General features: G+C 38.0%; 1 protein-coding gene across 7 annotated transcripts in view; it reads right to left on the minus strand.

Moving 5' to 3' along the window:
• Window positions 1–27,943, minus strand: part of INPP4B (inositol polyphosphate-4-phosphatase type II B) — a 317,054-nt gene that overhangs the window by 202,422 nt on the left and 86,689 nt on the right. For all 7 annotated transcript variants that reach the window (XM_085057498.1, XM_085057499.1, XM_085057495.1 and 4 more), the window contains one exon: window positions 8,737–8,821. In XM_085057498.1, coding sequence (XP_084913624.1) covers window positions 8,737–8,821 — 85 coding nt within the window. The remainder of the gene's footprint in view (window positions 1–8,736; window positions 8,822–27,943) is intronic.

Here is a 27,943-nt window from a genome sequence, read left to right on the forward strand (position 1 = left end):
ATCTGGAACTGCATGTGAGCCAGGAGGGCAGTAGACTTCAGAAAGATCAGTATTTAGAAGAGCTGATAACTTTTCTCTTGCTGTGGTAAGATCTGCAACAGCAGAGTGCTCTACTCCCTTCTGTCACTGACATCGAGTCAGAAGTCTGTTTTATTTCACAGTATTTTAGAGCTCCAAGTGGAAAATCAAAAGGAAAGAAAATACATGTAATCAACCAGCATCAAGATCAAAATTAACCAGCAGTCACTGTAACGTCAAAAAAATCTTAACTCTAACATTAAAAAAATCCCAAACCAACAAAAAGCCAAATCACAAAAAACCCCACAAAACCCCAAAATTAGCACATGCTTATTCACCATTTAGCCTTTAAAAGCACAAAAGCACAGACAATTTTAATAAAAGCTGTTTGGATATCCAAGATACCTTAGTGAAGGAAATGCTGTCAGAGAAATAGGTAAACACTTAAGAGCCAAAATAAAAATATACCAAGGTGTTCTTTTCTTTTCTCTCTTTATCTTTAAATCGAAATCAGAACAGTGATCTTGCCTTGAAATAGCCTACCACTAGCTAGATAAAAAACATCTGCTTTGGGAGGAAATCAATGTCTTTCAATTGAAATCATCCTATTTATATTTACCTCTTAGCTGTAAAAATCAGACTGCCAAGCTCAAAAGGCATACTGAATCACCATTAATATGCATGGAACCATAAACAGATAGCAAAATGCAGTAGGCGTGGGCATAATTCACTGTATTCTGATCTAACAGGTGCCATTTTTGAGATGTGGACATCCATTCTAAACTATCACTTCAAAACACTACAGTCTGCTATATTTAGATCCTTGGAGTACTCTGACAGCTAAGTTAAATTCTGAAAGGCATATGAAAATGCCTGAAAAATAGTCATCACTGCAAATGTAAAAAGTTTTCTTCTGCAGATCCAAGAGTAGGTAAGTTACCTATTTCCCATTCTGTTTCAATGCATGTAAATCACAGCATGATTTGGGTTGGAAGGGACTTTAAAGATCATCTAGTCCCCTCCCCCCCGCCCCTGGACAAGAACATCTTCTGCTATCCCAGGTTGCTCAAAGCTCCATCCAGCCTAGTCTTGAGCACTTCCAGGGACTGGGGCATCCACAGCTGTTCTGGGCATCCTGTGCCAGTGCCTCACCACCCTCACAGGGAAGAATTTCTTCCTAACATCTAATATAAACCTGCTTATTTTTAGTTTAAACCCCTTGTCCTATCACTCCATGTCCTTGTAAAAAGTCCCTCTCCGGCTCTCCTGTAGATCCCCCTTTAGATATTGGGAAGTTTATGTACCAAAAGTCATTGTGCCAGAAAAAACACGTGAAAAATGCACACTGGTAAAAAAGTCTGTGGCAATAAAGGAGCACACAAGTTTACTTATGTAATAAATATCATAATCTCTTTGCTCTTCTCCCTCAGGTAGTTGCTGACTATTATTTTAAAACAGCTGCATACAGTAATCCCTAACAAGCTCAGACACTTAATTCCAAGTTTCAGTAGGGAGAAAAAATTGATGTGAATCTTTCCCAAAATGAAACTAACAGGCCCACAAGTGTAATGAAGGCTTCAAATGAACAGCAGGCATATCAGAAAAATTATATAAATATTTCAATAAGCAATTGTTACTACATGTTTAATAAAAATATTAAATTAAAATGCTGATATTTAGATAAATAATAGATCTGTTAATTCATGAAAAAGTAAATAATAAATGCAGTAGTATTTCATAGGTGGAAAAAAGCACTTCATATTTTGCTGTTAAGAAGTTATTGTAGAAAATACAGATACACAAGCACCCTTGGTGTACTGTTACTGCTGACAGGACTTACAATGAGTAGTTTCAGAAAAAAAATCCATACCTTTTGCAAACGTTTACTACTGACCCCAACAACAGTGCCTTATCTAGTTTGCACTCCTAGTTTTACTGTTATGATATCATTTTTGAATAGGATGACATGTCAGATTTAAGAACATACAATATTAAGAAAATTTTTTATCTACTTGTGAATCTCCCATAGCAGAACAGTAATCTGTAGTAACGTGGGGTGTTAGGATTCCATGTGCTCCTTTGTCCCTCTGCTTTGTATACCATTGGTTCATTTTGAAATATGTTCTGCTGTACCCCGAAATCTATTGGTGGGTTCCCTATGCCTGTCTTCCCTTCAGACTCCCCGGGAGTGGCTCCAGGGGAGACAGTCCCTCCCCTTCCTTTCCCTTTATAAGTCAACATCCAGATCAGCTCGAGGTCTTGCATCTCTGGGCTGGCACCCCTTATCCTGTCCCAGCCTTTCCTCCCCCCTTCTCCTCCCCTGCACCCCTTTTCCCCGTTACCCCAAATAAACCTCCCTGCCAGAACAGAGATGGAGTCCAGTTCTTTTCTTAGCCTCACTATATTCCTGCTTGAATTGACGTGGTTTGGAGACTGACGCCATGCCACGGAACCTTGGGGGCGGCCCGCCCCACATCCGGTGGGATTACACAAACCAGGGACCCCGGACCAGGGGGGAGCCGGCTCGTGCAGCCCTCCCAGCCTGTGATACATCAGTAATCCTCATCTTTGTGCTAGACATCCCCAGGGAGGTTTCAAGTTCATAAACACAGAGGAAAACTTACAAAAAGTTAAACAAAATGGTTTTCTTTGCAGAACAAACATTCATCTTTGTAGCCCAAAATTCAAAGGAAAATTATACATCATTGTATCTTGATCTCTTGCTGTTCCTCACTGCAGTACCAGATACTCACTGAAGGCAAGACCTGAGCAAGCAGATAATGGAAAGCAAACAGGTCTGTGCACAGAGCCTTTTCTGGTCAGAGCTCTTCTCACCAACAACTCTTTTGCTGAAGCATGTTCTCAACAAGACTTTGTCCCACCAAAGTCAGCATAGAAAGTTATGGTCCCACAGGTCCTGTGCAGCTCAAATAAAGAACTCAATGCCCCTGCTCTACAGGACTGCTGTCAAATAAGGGAATAGCACAAAGAAAACTGACACATCCCCAGCAGCATTGGAAGGCCTTTTCTACTCTAAAGCAACTGTCTCAAATCAGAAATTTTGGTGTTTTGGTGTTAGTTCCTTCATCCTCAGATAACTTTTCCTTCTTCGCATTATTTCATAATAAAACATATTTCCCAAGTTTTTCAGTTTAACAATAACAATTGCCTCTTTTGCCTCTAAGTACTTTGATAGTTTAGTTGTTTTAAAAATGAAAATAAATTTCTTGCTAAAAACGTCTGAATAAGCTTCCTCTAAATTTTTAAAGTGTATTTTATTGTCATTTTAATCACAATCTTTTACACAGAAACCTCAGTTTCTGTGTGTCCTAGGTTGCAACATAGATGTATTTAAGTATTCTATTACCACCAGCTGTGGGCCGTTAGCTGCTATCACCTGCTAATGACCCACTCCGGATGACAGGCAATGGGCCATCCGTTAGCTGTTACCAGCTGCTAATGACCCACCCCGCATGACAGACAATGGGCCTTCAGGGACCCACCGTGTGACTCATGGATTTATCCCATTGTGGGATGCTCTGCCAAGGAGGGAGGAACCAGGTGTTCCCACTTGGATATAACCTGGCCTTGGAAGTGCCTGAGCTAGCCCTGTCTACTGGGTTCCCAGAGGACGAGAGCTACCACTGGATCTTCAGCTGGAGACCAGACCTTCACAGGACCACCGCTTCAACTGGACTACTTCAGTCGGACTGCTACTACCACCCTAACAGGGTGTTAGGTTGTATCTGACTTTGTCAGCGCTTTTCCTTGTATTATTTCACTTATTTTTAATTTCAATCTGGCCTTGTGATCTCCCACTGGTTTGTTTTCAAACCAACACACTGTGAATTCACCAAAAGTTTTAGGCAGTTATTGGAGCTGACTCTTGTGTTTCAAAAGACCGCAGCCTTTTGAAATGAAAGGCTTTCAAAATAAAAACATAATAAAATAAAACAAATATATTTACACTTTGGTTTTACATCTTATTCACTTGTTATTAACTTCCTTTTTTTAAGAAGGTGTTTTTGGTTTATTTTACTAAGCAGATAAAGGTGACAGGAAGACTGATATTCTGTCTTGCTTTATTTTCCTTCATGAGAGTTATAAGCATAACAACATGTTGAACAAGACATAGAAGAAATTACTGGGATGACTTGAACTAATAAAATGTACAAAACCTGTGGTCAGTGTTATGTATTGAACTCACAGAACTAATACAGAGTCAAGCCACTTAACAATTTGTAATTTATTAAGCAAGCGATAGCAAGGGCGGCCGGGCTCTGCCAATGGCGTGCAACCCCCCCCCCGACTCTACAGTCTTTTATAGGCCTTATCTTCTGGGTTACGTGTACTCTGCACTTTTCGCCTCTCTGTTGCTGAGGGCTGCTTCTGTTTTTCTTCTGCTGAGACAGTACATCTTGCGGAATGCCAAGGTTACAGATTACTCTCTATTACCCCCCCTCCCGCCAGCAAATATTTTCCCACCCAAAACAGCTTTCCTTTTGTTTAAGCAGTGTTGGCAAGATTTGCAATTTCATTTTGTTTAAGCGCTGTTAGCAAGATTTGATTAACAAACAGTATCTCTTCTATTACAGTCAACATCCACAGCAACAGCCTTGACCTTTTTAGAGGATCACTATTTTTCCTCCTCCTATGCTAATATGCAAAGTAAGGGTTCAAAAAGTTTAAATATTGTCTGTCTCTTTTCACACATGCCAGCAAAAATATAATTCTCAGCTCCTAGCTCAGCAGATGCAAATGGTTAAGAGTATCAGTGAGTCACTGACACTCTAAAATACAAAGCACCATCACAGCTAACCATCATATGCTGTAACAAAAGTAGAATGGAAGCTTTAATACGTAAATTATATCCGCAGGATATTTCTAATACAGACATCAGAGGCTTTTAATCCACAAAGCTGTCTGAATTCCATATGCTGATGCATTTCATGTTCAAATTAGTCTCAATGAAATCATCCCACAGTTCCTCATGATGCTATGTAATCTTCCTTTGGAAGTTACATTTTCAATCAAAGATAAAGAATTTAATTAAAATTTTTATCTTCAGCGATTTTTTTTTAATTTTGCAATGATGGAAAAAACTTATGTAAGTTACCATTATAAGCTTCATTTAAGTCCCCACAGAACCTCAATAAGAGTCTGCATATTTGAAATTAGTATAGCACGATATCCCAGGCTGACTACTGCAGTACAATACTCCCTTTCTTTTAATACCTGCCAGTTTCCACACATGCCACTCTGCTTCTACCCTTTCTTTAAATACCACACCTATACTGGAAGCAATGCAAACCACACAAATATTTGAATACCACAATGGTATCTCAAGATCCCCGAACAAATACACTGCAAGTTCCAAGGCTGGCCTTGCAAAGCAGTGGACTGCTTTTGCTGAATGGGGGCAGTTCATTTCTCTGGCTGGACCATCAGTCTACCTTTAAAAAGGCAGGATTCAGAGGTCTTCATTCTCTGCAAGAGTAACCTTTGCATATGCCTCAGTTATTCCATCTCTAAAACAGGGAGTGATCCTGACCTGCCTTTCCAAGCCACTGCTATTGAAACAGAAGTCTCCAAAAGTTAAAGGAGTGCTTGCTGTCTTAGGGGTGTTCCTCCATACAGGCACCTTTTTCTATTATTTTTCTGATTTTTTTGTAATATGATTTAGATGACTGTGACCTGTATGAAAAGCTCTGTTTTCTTCCTTTGCTCCCTCCCACCCTCCTCCCTAGCTCTACCAGGGTGTTACAGCTCTTATCTCCCTAACTCTCCCTAAGGGACCACTGAACCACACACAGCGCTGCCTATAAGGAACCTCTCTTTGTGAAAGACAGAAGAAATTTACAGATCAAGAGAAGGCAGTTTTTGCATGCTGTCTCTCACATCTGATTCCATTTCACTGTGCCTGTGTATCGTGGGGACATTGTCAATTTTGTGTTGCACACCCTCACAAGGAGGAAAGGAGGCAGAGTTGTACGTGCATGAGGCTCTGTACAACATAGAGGTCAGCTTCAGGCTGCTGCTGCTGGTGGCAGTGTGAACATCCAGTCACATAGCTCCTATTGCCCTATTCCAGGGAAACATAACAGTGACCCAAAGACCACCCTGTCCTGCTGATGGTGACCAGTTCCCATTAGAAGGGTATGCAGGCCATCAGCCACACGTAGACTGAAAGTTCACCTAACAACTGGTTCTCTTTCCTTCCATGGTCCCCTTGGAAACCTTCTGAGTTAGGCTGCTTTAGGAGCATTTGAAGCCCTGACAGGATTAGCTGCTCTGACTGTCTGACCTATTCTTATTCCCCTCTTGTTTCAGAGACCACAGTGCCCTGCGGTGATCAGCAGCTCAGCAGAATCATTAGATGCTGCATGAAAACGTTCTTATTTTTCCCTCCAAGTTTACTCCACTACCCTTCATTACATTCTTTTCCTTAATAACCCAGTCAGTCTACATTTCTCACTGTTACAACTCCTAGGATTCAGCCCAACACTCAGAGACACATGGAGGCAATCTGGCAAAGGCTCTCTCTCCAATCCCGTTTTGTGGTTCCAAACTGAAGCTTGCAAGGTGAAGAAAAATCCTTTTACCACCACATGTTAAATTTCACAGATCATTTCTGCCTCCCTTCATGGAGCTTCTGCTGTGCTGTGGCACAGCTCTCCTCCATCAGATCCACAAGGAATTTGATATTGTTAGCAGGTTATCCTCCTATCCTTCTTTCATCTGAATCCTTTGAAGTCCCAGATACACATTCTACAGCGGTTTTTTCACTCCCAATAGACAATGGATCTAATCTTGTGACAATGAAACAAACTTTTCATGGTCAAAGCCCCTACTGATAAAAGACCTATCCTCTTAGTTCCTGAGTTTTGCTTTTCTCCCACATTTTGTCTTCTGAATTTTATTCTATCCTACAGTACATGGATTATTATTTCACTTCTTTTAGTATTTTATCCTCATTCAGTACACAGTATCTTCAAATCATCTTCATTTGTCTTCAGTTTTGTTCTAATACCTCATAATAGTCTGGCTTTCTTTTCCCATCCAACAAAATCATCAGCCAGGTTGTCATCCTTGGTCTCCAGCATGGGAAAATTTCCAAGTTTGAAATACACTTCTCCTCTACCTGTCTGTCTCTTCCTCTGTCTTCTGCTTGGTCTGCCCCAGCTACTCATCATCATTTGCTGTCTCTGTTTACCTGGAGTTTTCTACACTTTTTCCTCTTTTCCACTTTAACTTGTTTTTAGAGACTGCTCAGAATGCCACCGTTACCTCTGGTTCCTACTGACATACCACCAACCTTCAAAAACTTGGTTTTGGAAAGTCTGTCTCTCAGCTCATTCCTAACTATGCAAGCATATTTCTCCCTCCACACATATTCACAGGCTCTTTTTTGTCCTCAGGCAGCCTGAAGTGCCAACTCGGTATTCATTCCTGTCTATGTCCCTGACTTTTGGGTTTAAATCCTGCCAGTCTTGCTGCCACAGAAACTGTCCCGTTTGCAGGCTTCAAAGCAAATTGAGTCCTGTCAGCAATTACAGCTGCGTTCAGTTCAGCAGCATTGTGTTCAAGCATTGTAAAAGAAATGCCAGAAGGGAACTGACATAACTGTATTTATACTCAAAGTTGGTAATTTTATGAATGAATTGGACTCATTGAGGGCACAATTAGAAAAGTTTCAATTTGAGTGTCAATGGGAAACATTCAGCTTCTACAGTCAGGCAAAGCAATGCTTCCAAACCCAGAAAGAAATCCTTTTTGATGCAGTGCCTCAACACCAGGCACAAAATATGATTTTGTTCCCTACAAAAGATGAAGGATTTGAGCTATTCCCCAGAATGCTACTTGGATAAGGATAAAATCCACAATGAATATATTTTAGGTCACTGCCTTCTCAAACATGACCAACCACTAAAAATCACTTCAGCAGGTGAGAACAAAAGTCAGCATAATTAATGCAACATTTTCTTAGAAGTGGGCTGGAGATTTTGGTGCATAAAAAAAGATGATAAGAACTTCTACAGAATGTAAAGGTATCCATCAAGGCCACAAATGCAGCCTAACATTTCTACCTCTGCTCTTAGACCATCACAGCTAACAGAAAATGGCAAACTGTTCTAAGGACTTCAAAACTCTGCAGTAGTATCAGAAAGAACCCATGTCATAAAAAATTTCTAACACAATGGCTGTTTGAGAGGTTCCTGCAGAGAAAACTGTCAACACTTTTTCCAAATAAAGTCTTTCCCCTAAAACAAGGATTCTCATTTATATGCGATAGCTATTTTTTCTGCTGTTTTTAATAATTTTATTAATGAAGAATTGATAGGAGGTGAGAAAAACAGGAAACTTGTCATTTAATAGAGAGTTTAGTAATGATTAGTTATTGAAGAATAAGATGCATTGACTATGCATCAACACAAACCCCATATTGTACAAAATACCTGACAAAACAGAGCCTCAAACTTCTATTTATTGTTAGAGGAAGAAGATGACATGATTTCACTTGATTTTAGGGTTTTCATTTTAGGCATAAATTCAGAGACCACCAGTATTTAAATGTATGCATTGAACAGACAGCAGGATATATTTTAGTTAAATTTGTAGCAAAGTTTCAATGCCTGGGTGGCTGGGGATTTTTTATTGTAAATTTTGTTGGCAGAAATAGATGATCACACTGAACACGTTGAGATATGTCTTACTTACTGAGAACTATTGAAGCATCTGTTTTACTCCTGAACTCCACAACCCAGCAGCGCTCCAGGATTACCCCTTCAGCAGCATCAGAACTCTGTGAAACAAAGATGGCAAAACATTAGGATTTGGATCCTGACTGGGAAGTCTTTCTGTTTGGCTGTTCACAGCTGATGTGGCATGGAGATACAAAGACAACAAAGCATGGAAGTCACTAGGCAGATGGATACAGGCATTCTTTAATTACTGATCTGTGCCATTCTACTTTTGCTTAATGCGTTACAAAAGGAATAAACTATAAGAAAAGACAATGCAGGAAACTTTAAAAGGAATTTAGAAGGGCTTTTTTCATATTTCAAGTATTCTAAAGTTTAGATGACACTTCATTCCTAAGCAAGTCAGGCAAGCCCAGCTCATTCAAACTTTCATATTTTCTCATATTTTCTAACAAGGCCGAATCAAACATCAGATTCTGTTCAAGAGTAGGATATTTTCAACTGAACAAAATAATGTATAATTTTACAGAAGGCATTTCTATTAAATTTTTATTTGAAAGGGGTTTCTTTATCAGCACTCGAAACTTTGAATATGGTCTCTGGCTATGCAATTCAAGTGACATTAAGTGATATGGACCTATTGCTGAATGCAATAGGATACAAATTACCACTATCACTTTTTGTGAGTGCCTTGCAGACAAGATGCAGACTCTTCTAGTTTTAGTAAGTGTGACTTATTTCAGAAGAGTGAAGCCATCAATCACTCCCTCAGAATTAATCTTTTTTCCCTTAAAACTCTTATTATCCACTTTTTATCCCTAAAATCTGGTAACAAATAACCCTTAGAGCATGCATCCATACACTTCTGTCATTCCAGGATCCCAACATGAATATCACAGAGCTTATTCTCTACTTCAGTGTGATTCTGCAGGCATTAATGTAAATCCTTTTTTTAACACTTCTTCCTTGTTTTAACACTACTCCTACTTTATTCCAAGTGATCCTAAAGATGAAATATTTTTCATATTATGCCAAAAATTGAAATATTTTTCATATTGCGCCATATTTTACCAAAAGCGCAAACTTTAGTTTCACATGTCTGACACTTAATGAATGACTTCATAAAGCATTTCATATTTTTAACAACGGCCTAATTTAAAGTTTTCTTGTCTGCTCCTTAACTCTGCATCTGTGCTGTGTTATTTGGCCTGCCAGAACCAGACTCAAACTTTTCGCCAAGGGTTTCATGTTCGTCTTCAAATGGATGACTTGATCCTGCTTTTCTCACAAAAGGACCTTTAACTGACCTAGTAAAAAGCTCTTTCATAACAAATACTGCGGAAATTTAATAAAGTAAGACTGAAAAACTGACTAGTAACAAAACACATAACATTTCAGAAAGTCTAACAAGGATTTCCTGGAAAAGCCTATATTTATTCTCTCTAACCTTTTACCACTTACTAAATGAACACTGCAAACCAAGTTATCAAAACACAAATCAACACCCAAAGACAACAGAAGGTTAAAATAAAACAGAAGGTTAAAATAAAACAGAAGGTTAAAATAAAACGAAATAGCATATTGTGTTGAAATATGCCAGAATTTAAGAGAGAAGCTGTAGTAGACTAAGAAAATATCTAGAAACCACTTATAAATCGATTTCTTTGAAATATTATTCAGGCTGGGCTAAATAAAAAGCACATATTGTCATGTAGACAGAAAAATACTCTGATTTTTTTTTTTAAAAAAGAGAAAAGGAAAAAATAGTGAAATGACAGTGAGTTTTGGTAGAAACACAAGTGCTATGTTAAGAACTTTTTTTATTTATAGAATGCAGTAACTCAGTGGCAATACATTGTAACCCAGCAGCAACCCTCAAGTGCTATTGAGTGGGACATGTTTTGAGGTTCTACCAGGAAAGTGAAATACAAGTCCTTATGAGCAATGGCTAAAGTCAGTTTGGGAAAACAGATAGTAACAGTCCAACAAAACAAGCAGACTAATTAGGGAGAGTTCTCCACTGCAAGACCCTGATAAATATTTTAATTCTTTAGGTTTCAAAGCCCCAGCTGAGTCACCCAGATAACCCTCCCTTGAAGAGTGGATAGTGCAGCCTCATTCCTTCCAGAGCTGGCAATCTTTCAGAGGAGGTATGACCAAAAGAAGGAGCTTATTCTGGAAGTTAGCAAAGGTCTGAGTCCATTTAACACTCAGCTGTGAGTACTTAAAAGTTTCTCAGTCAAAAAAAAAAAGTAAAATTAATCTTAACACCTTTTCCTCCTTCCATCTCTGCAGAAAATTGTTCCTCTGGTGACATTCATGCTCCACAGGTGAAACACAGAAATATGAGCAGTCCCCAGACTTAACATTTCCTCCAAACCACATAACTGGATATGTGTCAACATGCAAAGAAAAACAACTCTCTGTTATACTGCTTTCAGGCAAGCCAGGTTTCAGGCAAGACCAGGAATGAGGAATCACAGCTTCTGTGTAGTTTGCTATAGTTGCCAAGACTGAAAGACTTGGTGTTTTGATTTGGATATGAAAGACATGTGTATAATACAAACAAATTGGCGAGCAGGCAGCAAGAATAGCTTTTGAATAATTAACGAGAATCTGTCTCAGTGTAGTCTGTCTCACAGTGCAGTTGACACACAACATTAACTGCAAACACAATAGAGAAGAAGATGATTTCAAGATCTCTGATTTTAAGACCACAGATGCTGCAGCTCAAGCATCTCTTTAGAGATGAGTTGCTCCTTTCGCTGCACCAGTGGAAGCTGGAATGGAGCAATGCTGCAACTTCAAATGAACGTGAATACTTTTTTTAAGATACACAATCCAGAACACTGAGCAGAGTGTATTTGCTTTTTCTGTATGTGAGAGGGAACAAGAAGAGCAACAAGAAAAAGGGATGAAAGAGCATAAGGCTGCCAGAAAATAAAGCACATGTTGCTGCAAAACATTTTGCACATCCTGACACAAACCTGAAGAAAAAAACCATCAGAATTACTATTATGGTAGACTTTTCATCATTTATATGAGCTATGCTATGCTCTGTCACACAAAAAGCTAACAAGAAATTTACTTACAAATTAAATTACAAAATTGCAATCAAGGAAACTATTATGCATATCTGATAGAGGATCAGCTTTGTTCTTCAGCACCTGAAGAGATCCCAAATTTCTCTTACTTTTGGTGTACAACATAAGCTCATCTGGACTAGCTATTATTTTATTTTTCTAGGTTTTACTCTATTAAAAGGGCTCATTCTAGTGATCTGGTCTTTATATATGGAAAATGTTATCAAATTCAGATCTGTACTATTGTGTTAAGATGTAATATATTAGGGTTTTTTTCTTCCTGCCATTGGTATTCTTCAATAATTTATAAAAACTTACTGGATCAGTCCAAATGCCAAACAGCAACTAGACTTTAAACTCTTACACCTTTATCTAAATACTGACTAAACCAACAGGCACCCCAACACCACCCCAGATCCGGAAATTGTTTTAAAACAGTAATTTGAGGAGACAATTCAATGATTTCTAAATATGAATTAAATATCTCTGTGAAACTGCTGAAGTGTCCCCAAACCTAGAAAATTAAATCACTGAGAAACTGTTGAAGCTGTCAAAGAGAGCATCACATCTGAGCTATTTTTGCATTCCAGTAGTTCTGACTTGAGTGCCATTGTGGGGGGGAAGAAGTGTGTCATTGTGATCTGATTTTACAATAGGAGATTTGCTCCTGGAGGTGGGGTAGGGAATCAACTGGTAGGTATATCAAGTCAAGAACTAAGCTGACAGTTAAAATTAGAAGTGACATTTCAAGTAATTCCTTTGTGCTAATACAGTAAGTAGAAAAGTAAAGCTATAGCACTGTAGAAAGAACAAACTCTACAGAAAGTAAGATAAGACATTATTAAAAGCCTCCACAGCCAGCTGGGGGCGAGGTCCATGTGGTGTGTGTGTGTGTGAATTGCACACTTGATTTCTTTTAAAAGCATATAATCACAAGTTTGAAATAATTAAATCAAAACCCTAGAGACTGGGGATGCTACATACACCAAACTACATGTGATTTTGCACCTCAGTTATTTTGCCTGGTACTGGAAAATGAGCTGATCAGACTGATAGTAGCTCAATAATGCAGGCACATGCACGGGTCACACTTTTGACTATGCCATAAACATTACCACCTACACTTGCTATTCTGGCATTAGCACAGATGAGGTTCATCACTCCACAGATAAAGCACAGCTTTCTTATAGCTTCAACAAGAAAAAAAGGAACAGGAATTATAGGGCAATATCATTCACAAACAGAAAAGCTAATAGTTTAAATTGATTTCAATATATTTGTACAGCAATATGCCCATTATCAAATAGAGTAAAAAAATTTTTCTAATTTTGAGGTATTAACAAATGACTGCATGGGAATCACAAGCATATAATTTGCAGAATTAAAAACACCCCTTTAAATGTTAGTAAGCAGAATTCAACAATCTGAAATCTCCTTTATTATTATATATTCTTCTGCTGTAATAATATCTCCATCCTGTGTCTATTAAGTAATGCAAAGCCTACACCCCAAGCTGTGTGATAAGGAAAAATGTGCTTGTTGTGCGTCTGATGAGGTGCTTCAATTACTTCAGGCAAGCTATGACCTGGCAGTTCATTACAACCACCTTTACAAACTGTCAGCTCATGAAAGATGCTCAAATCATCTTTACAAAGCATGAGCTACCCACTGTGATTAAACTATCACACAATGCTGCCAGATCCCAACTTCAAGCTGACAATATAGTACCACTAATCTGCATTCACTCTGGAAAATGTTGACTTACATCACAGAATAAGTTCTGCAGAACAGAAAACTACCTTTAATAGATCATTGCCTTTAATAAAAGTGAATACATAACCAAAAGCAGTTTCCTTTTCAGTTTCAAAATGCATTAGTAATACACAAATACACATTCTCTTTATTATACACCCCACATTCACTCTGCTTATAATTTCGGCTTGAAAAAATCTCTTGTGACCTTCCCACCAGAAGTTAGTTATATGTAGTTCAGATACTAATTAGTTACGTTTTTCAAAGTTATATTCTGGGGCAAGACCCAGTGATGCATCACAACACACACCTTGGATAATTCATTTTTTTAGACAAAGTTCTCCCACTTTGTTCTACACTTTTGGTGGTTACATAAAAATGTGGCATTCATCTCTGTTCAGTTCTCAATATGTTGCCTTTTTACTTCAGAAATGTTAAGAAGCCCTGACCACAGCTGTGCCCCCAGATTTGCAGTAATCCTGGGAATTCTGGTATGTCTGAGCATGTGCATACTTGACATAAAACTGACATGCAACATTTCCAAGCAAAGAGCTGTATCAGACCAAAGAACCCTTATTCTACCTACAAGTGACATAAAGAAGTATCCAAGGAAGAGGAAAAGCAGAGCAACCACAGGCAGTCCTCTTTCAGTTCCCTACTGTTTTCACATCTGAATTTTTTCCTCAGATGCTTTTTCCATTCACTTACTCTCAATAATGCCCCTTGAGAGCAGCTGGTACCTTTTCCAGCATATGTCTACATTTAGCATCTGCAGGACATCATGGCGATCAATTCCAATATTTCCACTATGCATTCCATGAAAAACCACCTTCTTTTGTTTGCAATCCAGTTCCCCCAGTGTAATTTAACGTCACACTGGAAGAGACAATAAACCATTAATCCATATCTTCTTCTTCAAGTTGTTAATGATTTTTTAGATGACTATCAGAGACTATCTGGATCATCACCTCTTATCCAGGATGAAAAGTTTTATCTTTTTATTCTTTGTCCTGATGACAGTCCTTTGTCTGAAACTTTCCCAGCTCCTCTATATCCTGTACGATGAGGTGGAATTAATTGCATGGTGAATCTTTACAGACAGAGCTCTCTGCTTTGTTCTCTCCCTTCCCAACATCTCCTAATATTCAATTTACTTTGTGACCACAACTGATCATCCATCTGACCTTTTAAGAGAAATATATCTCTCTACAGATCTCATTCTGGGGCAGAAATGCAAGAATTGGTGCCAAGCCCATTATTTTGATGGGAAACTTTTATAACCTTTCTTCACATGTGGAACTTCACATTTAGGGATGTTGACTTTTATCTGCCACTTAATTGCTAATGATTTAGACTTATAAGGACATTCTATGATTACTCATAGTTGACACCCCATCTTGACTATTTATCAAGTATCAGATTTTCTCTTCTCCTTGCCTATCTTCTTTTCACCACTTATCCAGATGCAACAGCACCAGGCTGTCACAGCTCCTAGACCTTATTTTATATTCAGCTAGTCATTCACGTAAGAGGAAGTCTAGCAACGTAGTGATAAGGATTATTTGCATCAGAAGGTGAGAAAAACTATATTGAAAAGGAAATTAAGAATGTAGGTATATAAAGTGAACAAAAATAGTTGCTTATATAACTGTTCTCCCTGTTCTCTTGGAACTGCAAGATGTTTTCAGGCATCATACAGATCATTGATTTAAATGATGCACAGACAGCGTGTGCAATTATTTGAATATATTTAAAGTACAAACATCATAAATGACAACACAAATTACAGCAAAATATGGCATTTTAAAAACATTTCAAGAGCAGAGAAAAACAAGACCAAACTGCATTCTACTCATTGGCCTCCAACAAGTAACATGCTGTGCAAATTACCACTGCAGAGAACTGTACTTTGCACAAGACTGAGCTTCATGAGCCACAGAACTCCAGAGACAGCCTCAGGATGGAGTCCTTGATAACAAATACAGTTTTTAACCTTTCTCATGCTTTCCCCTGAAAGTATTCCCGAAGTGAAAAATCAACTCAAAGTTCATTATATGCTACCAACTTTTTCCACAACCATAGGATTCCAAATTGGAATAGAAATATTGCAAAATTTAAGTGGTTTGAATATTTTAAATTATAAACTGCCAATATATCCAACGGATGTATTGTAAAGATAGCTCCTGTTCTTCTGCTTCCTTGGACTGCCCACAGTGATGTTCATTTGAAAAAACAGGCTATGACTGTCCCACACACACCCCCTGAGCTTTAATCTCCTGCACAGTGCTTTTGGAAGAAGCAAACAGAGTATTTTTGAGGATGCTTAAGACTCAGCATGCAAAGAGATTAATGTTGTGTGATTAGCTGTAGTCTGTAAGAGGATCAGGAGAATTCCTAGCAGACCTGTAAATTGTCACCAGGCCCAACATCTATAAACACCAACTTCTAAACAGAGAACCAAAGAAGATAAATACTTTAATTCTTTTTAAGCTTCTTCATGTGAACTTCACCACTCCTCCAGCATTTGCTTTTCCTTTCCTTTCTTTTTTGCAGCTAAAGAAATGGTAGCCCTCCAGACCACTCCCAAACACAATGGGGCATAAGAAGATACATTAGAGCAAGGTACACTCTGCCTTTAATCTGCACTTTTGTGTTCCTTGTAAGAGCAGCAGAATTAGGCCCTTAAAATATAAGGATGAAGGAAGAGATGTTTAGAGGATATCATGTTTGAGGAAAATTGAATCAAAAAACCTCAGAGCCATAGAAAGAAAGATGATGGGTTTTTTAATCTCCCAGAGAAATTTCTTCTCATATTCCCTTGCAACCAATAAGTCACTGGACATAAAAGGCAGAGTGGTCAATTCATGTGTGGGCACCCAGAGAAAAACCATCTAGGTTATAGGCTCTCATTTTTTTAGAAAGCTTACATCATACTCTTTGAAATGAAACAGATTTATTAAGCTTCATCAATTTTAGTTTTAAAAAGAAAGACATCTCCCTTCCCTACTGATTAACAACATTATTTTATTTCAAATGTGATACTGGCTTTCTGGTATTCAGGATTACATTTCAGGAACTCTTCCACAAAACAGGACCTAGCAAAGTATCCATATGAGAAACTACAGATCTTTGGTGCTGGGGAATCAGGAGAAAAATGTTGTAAGCAGCAAGACTCATGCTTAAGTTAAATATCAAAGGAAATTATGAAATCACAAACATTAAGCTTGCCCCACCTTATTCTTAACAAGCAAATTTTTATAGAGATTTTAGAAAAACAAGTGCTTCACCCAAAAAAAGAATAGCCATTTTGTTTTACTAGAACATCATATTTTCCTGTTTTAGACTACTTGTAACAACTGTAACTAAGCACGAACAAATATTCAAGAAAAAAGCACGTTCATGCGGACAATTGATATGGGACAAAAGCAGCCAGATTATCAGCAGGAGGACACTTCTCATAAAACAGTTGTTTCATATCTGAGCTCTCAGACCATCCTCAAGGGAAACTAACACAGCACTTCTCAAACACGAGCTTTGGAACAGACGATGCAGCTTTACGAGGAACTAAATTGACATAACGGCAAAAATTCATAACCCTGCTAGATACCAAATACATCCAGTGGGCCATAAAATAAAAATTATGGGCCCAGCATGATCTCTTCCCCCCCCCCAGCCAACTCCTCACATTCCACCAGCTATAAATTGCCTGTCTCTGATCCTTAGGAGGAAACTGCTTTCTCATCTCTTCCCTCTACCAAGAACACACTGTCTACTCTTCTCCAGCCTCCCGTCCCAGGAATTACCTTCTGTTTCTGAGATGGTAAAATTGATCTGTATTTAACTCTGAGGAACTGTCTTCACCTTCTATTTTGCTTTGAATACAGATGTTTTGATTTCAGACCTTAACAAAGGCATTTGTGATCAAGGAGGTGTCATTTCTCAGCTGTGTCACTTGGTCTAATAAACCCCACAGCCTCCAGCTACTGATTTATATTGTGTTCTCAACTCAGATATACCACCACTATCACTGTTCAGAGTGTTCAGAGTAAAACGCACAAAAACAAAATAGGACTAATGAGCCCACAGAAAGAAGTTTCAGGAAAGGTATTTTTAGCAGCTAGGAAAAAAAGATCAATAGCCGAGTATGTGTGAGCAAGGACAGTACCTACTTGTTGGAGTGGGGACACCATCATATGTTTAAATTCAAGCTACATTTAGTTACTCGATGTGCAGTTCAAATAAAGTTTTCAAGGGTATTTATCAAAGCATAGCACTGGGGTTTCTAACCTATTTAACAGAAATTATTTTTTAACTAATAATTCTTTTTTAAATGATGAGTAAATACATTAAAACGAACTTTTATCTCTACTTAGACCATTCCACCTTCTCTCTGTAAATCTTTTCTTTCTACATTTTACAAAAATCAAAGGATATTTTAAAAAGAAACTATAAAATTCAATCCCAAACTGAAAACTCCAGCTAAGCAATCTCTATTTGAAGCCATGAGCATGAAGAACAAAAGGGTCCACCTACAGAAACTATTATCAGTCTTCTGGATTCTCAAATATTTAAGTATCATGTTCTATATTCAAAGCAAAATTAATAGAGCCATTACAAAGTTAGGTTACTCAAATGCAATTATCCAGAAACTGTTGATTACAGCATCAACAGGCCCTAAATATTACTTTATTTACATCTAAACACTATTTTGATTCATTTCATATGCCTCAAATACAGTGAAGATACTGAAGTCTACAATACAATATATTGGCTATAAACAGAAAGCATAAAATTGATTGTTAAATTTGTGATAAATTAAAAGCTCTAAAATATGCCTTGAAGTACATATCCTTCATAGAATAGTAAAGCTATTTCAAAGGCCATCTTTGGCTACTATTTATGAAATTAATACAGATTTCACCATCATCGAGATAATTGTCTCAACTTGCTTCAAAATTTGTTCCAGTAGTCTACCTGTTACACCAAAAATGCTGCACAGTAAAGAAACCAGGCAAGAACATAAATATTTTGAAATCTTTCCTATCTTCCAGAGAAATAGCATTGCTTATCACTTGTGGCTAGCACAGGTCTTTCCTATGAGAATTTTTTCCTGTGTTTTATAAACAAAGATAAAGTTTGGATGATATTAAAAACAGTGTCTCGATATTTGGACAGTTCAGGCCTGGCCAGTCAGGCCTAGGGGGAGGTTTCTGACTGACCAATCTGAGTGACCTCTGAAAAATCTATATAAACTGGAATTAAATAATAAAAGCTCTCTTTTTTATGCCACGCTGAGAATCCAGGTCTTCTTTCTCTGCTAGCAGCTCTACAGCGACAATCACTCCAGTCGTGTCAGTGTCTTACAAAAATTCAAACTATTAATTTCCTAACCAGAGTACTTTAACAAAGAAAAAGCCACATTTACATCACAACAGAAGCCATTAAATCAAAATTTAAAAATGCCTAAATAAATAAATTACACAGTAATTGTGGCATCTGTGCAAAGATCCACACAGCACCGTATGAATTTATAACAGTAAGCAAAGGCAAATAGAGAATTCTTTAAGAACAAGGCAAGCTCACAACCATGCTTCTCTAAAATACCTCCAAACTTCTACTAGACTTGTTCAGGAACTTTTCGGAACTAATGGGTAATTGTGTTTAGTGAACTCGTATCAATTCCTTCAGCATAATACATTTGCTAATACATTCAATCCTTCTAATTTTTTTTAATAATTTCCTAAATATTTCTTGATATTACATTGGCTTTTATTTTACATAACCATCTACAATAGACATTCTCCTAGTTTACTGTACTCCCATGACAAAAGAAAGCAAAAATAAAATTCTCAGTAAAACTGTGTTTGAAAACACTTGGAAATATGCATAAAGCATACAACACAGATAAGTTTAGGGCAAGCAAAAGGGCAGTATGGATCACTGCAGAGTTCTCACAAAATTACATAAAGTCATTCATTTTTACCTGTGAGAATTTGAGTTTGGCTACAAAACACAAATCGAACTGTTGCAAGAATCCTATCCCAATTTTTAGAAAGTGTTTTAAACCTGTGACACGTTGGCTAAATAGTGCTTTTTTGGGGCATTTTAGGTTGTTGGTTCATGCTGCATTTGAAGGTCTTTTGATAAAATACTCTAAAATCTCACTGGCAACAAAGTGATTTTGCTGCATGATCATGAACAAGTTAAGGAAAAATAGCCTTTATCTTGCCCTTCTACATTTTCCTTCTTCTTCAGTCATAAAAAGGCAACACACTGTTTCTGAAACAACTATGTCAAATGCTGAACTAGAGATAACAGTAATTAAGTTTCCCCAAGGATTTTTCAGCATAAAATTAAAACACATTCATGACTATTATTAGAAGAAAAATGTAGCTGAAAGTACTGGATTAAAGATGATGAAGTTATACATTGTTCTGGAAATGTCAATGTTTATTGCAACGTAACAGCCTAGAAACATTTTACAGAGCCAACTACAACCTTTGTATGGGCTTCATATTCCAACTTGAAGCTGTAATTATAGGTCTAAAAAAAGAGAAGAAAAAACTAAGCTCTAGAAGTCATAGTTTTAGCACTGTTCTCAAACAGAAGATCAAAAACTTTCCAGACGACATTAAAATTGACTAAGGGAAATTTGAGCCATAGTACTCCCTCCCAAAAAAACCAAACAAACACTAATTCCTAGAAAAGCTACATAAAACCTTATTTTTCTTTATAGACATTAAAAGATGCAGGAAAATCCTGTTTCAAAATCTGCTTCCATCTATGTAGTGCTTTCAGTGAGTAAACACAAGGATATTTGACCACAAAACACAACTACACATGCAAAGTATCCCCCTGAGAACAGATACATGCACGATGCTAACACAGTGCTACACATTTGTTCCTTCGTGGTTTTAGTAAGAGCTCTCCTGTGCTATGCTGCCAAATCCTTCCAGACTTTTACGAGCAGTTGATACACAAAGTAGAGACACTTAGTGAGCAGCAAAGTGAAATGTTCTCAATGTATAATAAATAAACCATTATTTCCCCTGCTTCCACTTACTTGTTTTATTTTCCATTTAGAGCAAAATAGAAAAATATTTCCCAAAAAAAAGCCCTTTTACAAACAGTTGTCTCATTTAGCAGCCTCATCACTGCTCTGGCATTTAGCCACCCTCAAAAAGCTATTTATTGCTTGATACACCTTCTCACTGTAACTGCTGTGAAGTATTAGATATTTCTAAACATTGAGTGAAGTATTAGATATTCCCCAGGAAACTGATCAAAATGACACAGCATAAAGGGCAACCAGCAACCTAGGGTAAAATAAAATAACAGCACATTAAACAATTAGTACAATATTTATACTCAGTTGCATAGAAACCCTGTGAAGCTACTTACAACATTGACTTCAGTACCCACTACATACATCCTATTACTACTAATTTAAATGTCAAAGCATCTAAATGTGACTTTTCAGTGTTACAGAAGGTGCATGTTTATCACACTGAGATGCTGTAATCACATTTGATAAGGTGTAAGCAGAACCCACCAGCTGAATATTTCAAAGTAATACGATTAATGAAATTATTTTGTGTTGTCACATCCACCCCAGCTTCACTTTAGGACATTGTGAGCTTGCAGACAGCCTGGTAAAATAATAAGGTTGACACAGCATGATCCCTACACATGCATTTCCAGTTCTCTTGGTCAAACACCACCAAATCCCCACCAGCCAGGACCCAGAGAAGAATGATCTCATGTCGGTGTTGACAGGGGACCAAAGGAATATATGATGCCCAGCTGTGGTCCTGGATTTTTTCTCAGAGTGGGAATACAAACCATTTCCTTCTCTTTCAGAATTTTAAGGGGAAAAAAATCTTATTTTCTCCCGTTGCAGGAATCTCTACGGATTTCTTGCAAACTTCTGTTTTGAGGGAAGCCTGCAGCTACAAGCTCTCTCTCTACTCACTGAGCCCTTGGAGCTCAATTAGACTTGGAGCCCTGTTTCCTTAAGTCCTCTCAGGCCACAAGTCCTGGCCACTCTACTGCCTTCATCTTTCCAGGGTTGTGGCAGAAGGGTGGATAAAGCTGTGAAATGTTGATTTTGTTAATCAAACCCTCAACACAAATAACTTTGTAGGAAGCAACAACTTCCACTAAGTTGATTCTTGTCCTTCCAACATTGCTGTAGACTTCAATCCAACTAAAGCAAAGCTAGATAGCCATATTTGGCATTAGGTAAAAACTGCTAAAAATAAAAAGGGACACATCTATAATTCCATTCAGATGCTCCCATCTCTAATAGTCTTCCTCCTGCAGGTGTCTTGCACTCATCGCCTGAACCAAGCAAAAGAAAGGCTTGACAGCCACACGAGTCTCATCTTCTTGCACAAGACAAGCTTGCCATCATTCTGGGCATGTGCACAGCAAGACTGTCTTAACACACAAGACCCATGGACAGTGATCCTTAGCAGAGATGTTCATGAAGAGGCCAGGAGGAGGAGAAGGAATGAACATGAAAGCATTAAGGAGAAATCTCAGCAAGTATTTCCATGTACAGATGATTACTTAAAAGATCTGACACTGAGTGTCATTTCCAGAGACTGTGAAGCACTTCCGGAGAGCTTTTTTTTTTTCATTTTTCTAATATCGATAAACCAAAGTGAAACCAAAATTGGGACTTTTAACTTTCTTAAGCCAGTAGCTGTAATTACTCTGTTCTAAGGTCCCAATATAAGCACAGTAATTTCTGAGAAGAGGAGAATGAAATTGGACTCATTCCAACTAATCTTCCTCACAATTGCCAGGGATATGCACAATCAGTTTTTGTTAATTCTTTACCACAGAACTTCTCTTCAGATAAATTTCTCACACAAGGAAGAAGTCCTTAAGAGAATCAGGTTTCCAGAACATCTTATCCATGTCAATATATTAAAGATGAGAATTACAGCTACCATTTAACCACTTTTGCTGTGAATAAATTGAAACACACTGAGCACTTTCTTAAATCCAGATAGAATTTAATCCAGGCAACTGGCTAGGAATGTTAAGTAGAAGTATCATATCCACAAGTTTACACACACACACAAAAATCTAAATTTTCAAGACTGACTCTTTTATGGTCTTTTATCCATAGGAATAATATTGGCATCCCAGCTCTGAAAAACAAAGCCACTGGAACTATGTGTGCTCATAAGAAACATGCATACCATAAATGTCCCCTCGCCCTCTTTTTTATTAATAAATGCCTTAACTGGAAATTTGCTTTTAGGAGAAAAAGCAATGTTTTTATGCCTAGGTCAACATCAACAGCTGTTGAGCTCTCATCTGAAGAACACAGACACACTCTAGAAGTAGCACAGCAGAAAAGCCTTCAACAGAAGAGCAGAATTTTTCCCACTAAGACATTTCTTATATTAATTTTTTAGTTGTGGAAAATGTAAATAAACTTTTCAATGGCCATATTAATCTACCAGACTGTCTTGTTTTTATTTGGATACCTAAAATAATAATTTTCATGCACACACACCTTTCAAAATATCTTTTCTAGTACTTCCTGACTATGTCATAATAATAACTACCCCAGATAAATTAATCCCAAACTGTTATGTTCCTTGTGCCAATTTCAAGCTTCTCACAAGAGCTTTTGATGGTATTTTCTGTTATTAAACTTTATACTATATATTGATTCTACCTCATTATTTTGTAGGTTATTTTTGTTTTAGCTTTTTTTTTTAATGGAATGAATGAAACTATGGGTTTTGGTTTATTTTATGTAGCGCTTCAAAAAAGAGCTTCAGACAGTTTATTTATCCTCAGGCACCACCATCCATCATGTCTTTAGACCTTGTAACAGCTGAACTGTCAGAGACAATGGTAAAGGCCAATCTGAGTCCAGAACGTCAGTGATGTTAATAGAGTTTTTGTAACATAAGATACTCCAGTCATATGCTCTCACGGGGATAATCAGTCAAGCTCACACTTTAACTCAAAATTGACAGAAAAACCTAAAAATTTTACAAATTAGTAAGTTTTATGAATTTCTGCAACCCCAAATCACTGGTACAACATTAATGCAATGCCATGCTAGGTGAAGATATAGAGGCTAGATTCAAGGTTCATCAGTCTTGTTGTACTTCATTTCCCTTCTTTTTTACCATTTTCTGAAAATCATACTATATTGATGAGGAAATTTATTGAAATTGTACTGAAAATATCACTACAGTAGCTTTTCCAGAAACACGGAAGCACTCCCACCTTCACATAAGGGACTGGATGGTGACACAAGGACATAAGGATACAGGAGCATTTAAAGCATAGTAGAGGGACCAAGAAGTCTCCCAAACATTTGCAACTCTTCACAATTTCAGTTCCTATTAAGAGATGCACATAAAGACCACAAGAAAAGGATATATGAGAGAAGGGAATGAGCCTGTTTATATGACAGCTCTCCCCACCACTTCCCACAAGCAGACTGGCTGTGGCATCCTCCTCTCCCTGGCCTGCTACAAACTCAGCTCACTTGTAGTCCCAGAAAGCAGCAGCAACCCTGGTGGTTCACATATTCCTCAGCAACTGCTGCTACTTTAACGGCCTAGCTTAGTATCAATGCCACTTTCATTTGAGCCTGACAAATGTCAAATTCAGCAAGCTGGAAAAACATTCATAAATCCTGCACATTCATTTATACAATATTTAATTTGGGCCTCCTTTGTTAACCACAGATAATAGTTACATAACTACTTGCCCCACTCAGCTCTGATGTAAAGTGTTTAATACAGAATATAAACCTTGCCATCTTGCCATTTGTGAAGGCATCAAAATTACTTGAAAAGCTAATCTTAACTCAAAGTCCAGTAGATGTTATGAAATGTGATTTCTATGACAAGCTTATCATTAAAACATGCACCCATCCACATCTTATATTTAAAATGAAAACGTATCTTATGCAAGTATAACAGAGTGAAGGCTGGAGAGGCACATTGTGGACAGGTCCTAATGTGTGCACATGGTACAGACCCTCAGCTGAAATCATTCTACCTGAGAGGCAACAAACTCCCTCCAGCACTTTGTGGCTAATCAGATCTACTCTAAGGTAGCCCTACAACCAGCTCAGCGAACCAGGCAGCCCATGGCAGGATTTTGTTCCAGCAGCACCACTTTCCAAGGAAAAAGTACACAGAACTGACCGCACCCTTACTGGCAGATGAGGGCAGAAAACACAGCTTGAGAAAAATGCCTTTAGCACCTTCCTGACTCACAGTCTTCTTTCACATAAAGCTCAAGAGCAGCAGAGTAGCTTTACAGAGAGCTGGATCTAACAGGGAGAGTTCTTAGTTTCTATTGCAGTTAATATCCAGTGTGCCAGCACAAAGAGCCCAGGATTTAAACAGCCTATTTTAAGTATCCCAGGTTTTCAGCACGGAGACAGGATTTTGCACAGTGCCTGAAGACAGGCTGTCGTGCCCAAGCAACTGCAGGCAGCTGTGCTGAGCTCATTCCAGCTGCTCTCAGCTCTGCACAAATGCCACTGCTGATAAACCTTCCTGAGAGCAGTGCCACGCTCTACTTAAACTTGAAGAGGTCATTAATTACTAATTCTTTGGTTGTACCAGAATTTTAGCCTTAAATGAAGTTAGGCTGACCTATATAAACCCCTCACTTTGACATAATGGCTGTGAGTTAACACACGGATATAATTACAATGTTTTAATTTGCCAGGAAAAAGTGGTGTGTTTTACAGAGTAATTGCATTTTGAAATCACCTTTACACCTTTATACAGTACATAAACTGAAACAAATTGTGCCTAAACCACAAGACTTAAGTTACTAAAATTGTCATCACTGTCACGGTTGTAATATGTAAAACAGTTTTGCTAGTTTACAAAAGCCATAAAAAGACAGTGCTGTTGTGAAAGATTATTTATTATAGGTCACACAACAGTACAGGAAGGCAGTAAGAAAACAGAGTAACAACAGTGTATCAACATTTTCTCTAAGGTTCATTTACCAATAAAATGTTGCTAGGAATAAAAACATCTGAGTCATAGATGAAAGAGAATTTTCTGCTGTTAAGAAGTTATCATAGACCAATAAGGCAAAACGTGAAAAGATAAGTAAAAGGTCCCATTTGGCATTTCTATTCTGGGTTAAACAACCTGATATGACTTGGCAAGTAGAAGAAAGTTCTGTCATATTAAGATCACTCTGCTTCTGCATCACCGGATACAAACTCCTGTTAAGCCTTTAAGCTCTCTCCATTCTAGGTGTTAATTTTGACCCAGTTCTGGCCTCATTAAATACAAATCCCCAAACAACCTCTTCCACAGAAAAAACCCAAAGCTATCATATATAAGGTCAACAAATAAGCTCATTCTCATTTTCAGATTAGTGAGAAATCAGACAGGCTATGTTTCAATACCACGTGGTGACAGACCGTTCTAGGATAAGTCTCTTACTTCCATTCCTGCTCCTTTATGTTGGGCAAATGGGCTGCAGAAGGAACAAAAAGCTGGAAAGGCCAATCTGTCAGAAATATTTCCTTCATGCAGAAACAGTTCAACACACATCCAAGAGCAGCAGCCCTCAAGGACATGCAGGTTATACCTGGGCACTTCCCAGATCAGCCCAGCCTAAAACTACTCCAATTTGACAGCACCTCCACAAAGGCACAAACCAGACAGACTGCTCACGCTATCAGGCTGGCTTCAACCTCTGCATGCAGAACACAGTCTGAGGTCCCAAACCCTGAATTGTGCGGACCAGGAATGAAGCCTGAGCATACAGAGAGCTATCCATCCCTTGCTCTCAAACTTCCCATTTGCCGAAGATGGGATGCTCAGGGTAAGAGCTTTTCTGGGGCCCAAAAACATTCTAAAGTCCACCGTTTGGGCTGCAGCTCAAAAGTTCAACTGCATTATTCCTCGTGAAAAGTATTGCACATGGAATTTTATCATTTTTATCATTATCATCATTGTTAGCCTTGATTTCTATCAAGATGGATCATACATGATGAAATGAGAAAACTGTTTTGGTCTTCACAAGAGCCCTCTGAACTACAACAAACTGGGTGCAGACAGCAAGAGAGCTGATGTCTAGTATTATACACTTGGAGAAAAATTACTCTATTAAAACATGTAAGATACCAGAAAGAGAAGTCAAACTACAACACATCAAGTTCTGTGAGAACATTTACACATACTTTGCAATAATACAATACTCACTACATATTTGTTCCTGTGATTATTGGGCAACTTTTTGAAAGTGGCAACAACCCTTAAAGCCTTCATACCCAAAATTTAAATTTTCTACCAAGTCATTTTTGCTTTTTTGTTCATACTTTTTTTACCACAATACCAAAGCAGCCATCACATAACTGTTCTAGGGCCAAAACTCCAGCTTATACCTGTAGCAATGGCAAACATCACAGCTTCAAATGCCAAAACCACACCCAGCCCAAAAAAAGCACTATAAATGCAACATATACAAATTCAAGAAAACACAGTTAAATTGTTTTTAAGACCACTACAAGCAAGTTTAGTTACTCTATTATGCAATCTATTATCTTTTACTTCATCTATGTTCACATTTTCATTTTTCAAGGCCAGGTTGGATGGGGCTTTGAGCAACCTCATGTAGTGGAAGGCGTCCCTGCCCATGGCAGAGGGACTGAAATGGGAGGATCTTTAAGGTCTCTTGCAACCCAAACCATTCAATGCTTTTATGATTTCATTTCTTCAAAGCTCTCACTACCGTCTTAAAGAAACCTTAGCATGACTTATGGGCTCTTGGACTAGCAATGCCAGAGATTTATTTGGAATGAGGAATTTTGGAGCAGCCTGCCACAAAATCCAATCAATTCAGAGTGAAGGAATCAAGGTAGTAATGCCAGTCTAATTGCCATCCTTATGTAGATACATCACAATATCTAGTGCTTTTGTCCTCCCCCGGCACTGCCACCTTCACTGCCACACACTTCATTCTAGCTCTAATTCTAGTATTAGCTCTGTGAGACTCTTTGTAAGCTGTATCAAGTATTAGCCTGAAGATGAGTAACCCAGAAACACGAGGATTTTTCTGCTAATTTAGTGAACAGAATCAATTCAAAAACCATCAGAAGAAACACAGTGATGGGCACAGAACCACACCACTGGGACCAAGGATGAATTCAAGGAGCAGGGTGATTTATTTTCCTTTAACAGCAACATAATGTCAATTCATTCATTACACTGCACAGCTTCAAACCAGTAGTTAAAATGACCTTAAGATAACTCAAATCAGTAGTATTTCAAGCTCAGTATAAGGTTAGAAAAAATATTATTTGTATTTCCTGTTCATATGTTATTGGTTTTCTTACATCTCTTAGAAATGTCTATTATTTAAAGT

The sequence above is a fragment of the Lichenostomus cassidix genome, chromosome 4, assembly GCF_008360975.1.
Source record: "Lichenostomus cassidix isolate B80296 chromosome 4, HeHo_3.0, whole genome shotgun sequence".
NCBI lineage: Eukaryota > Metazoa > Chordata > Aves > Passeriformes > Meliphagidae > Lichenostomus > Lichenostomus cassidix.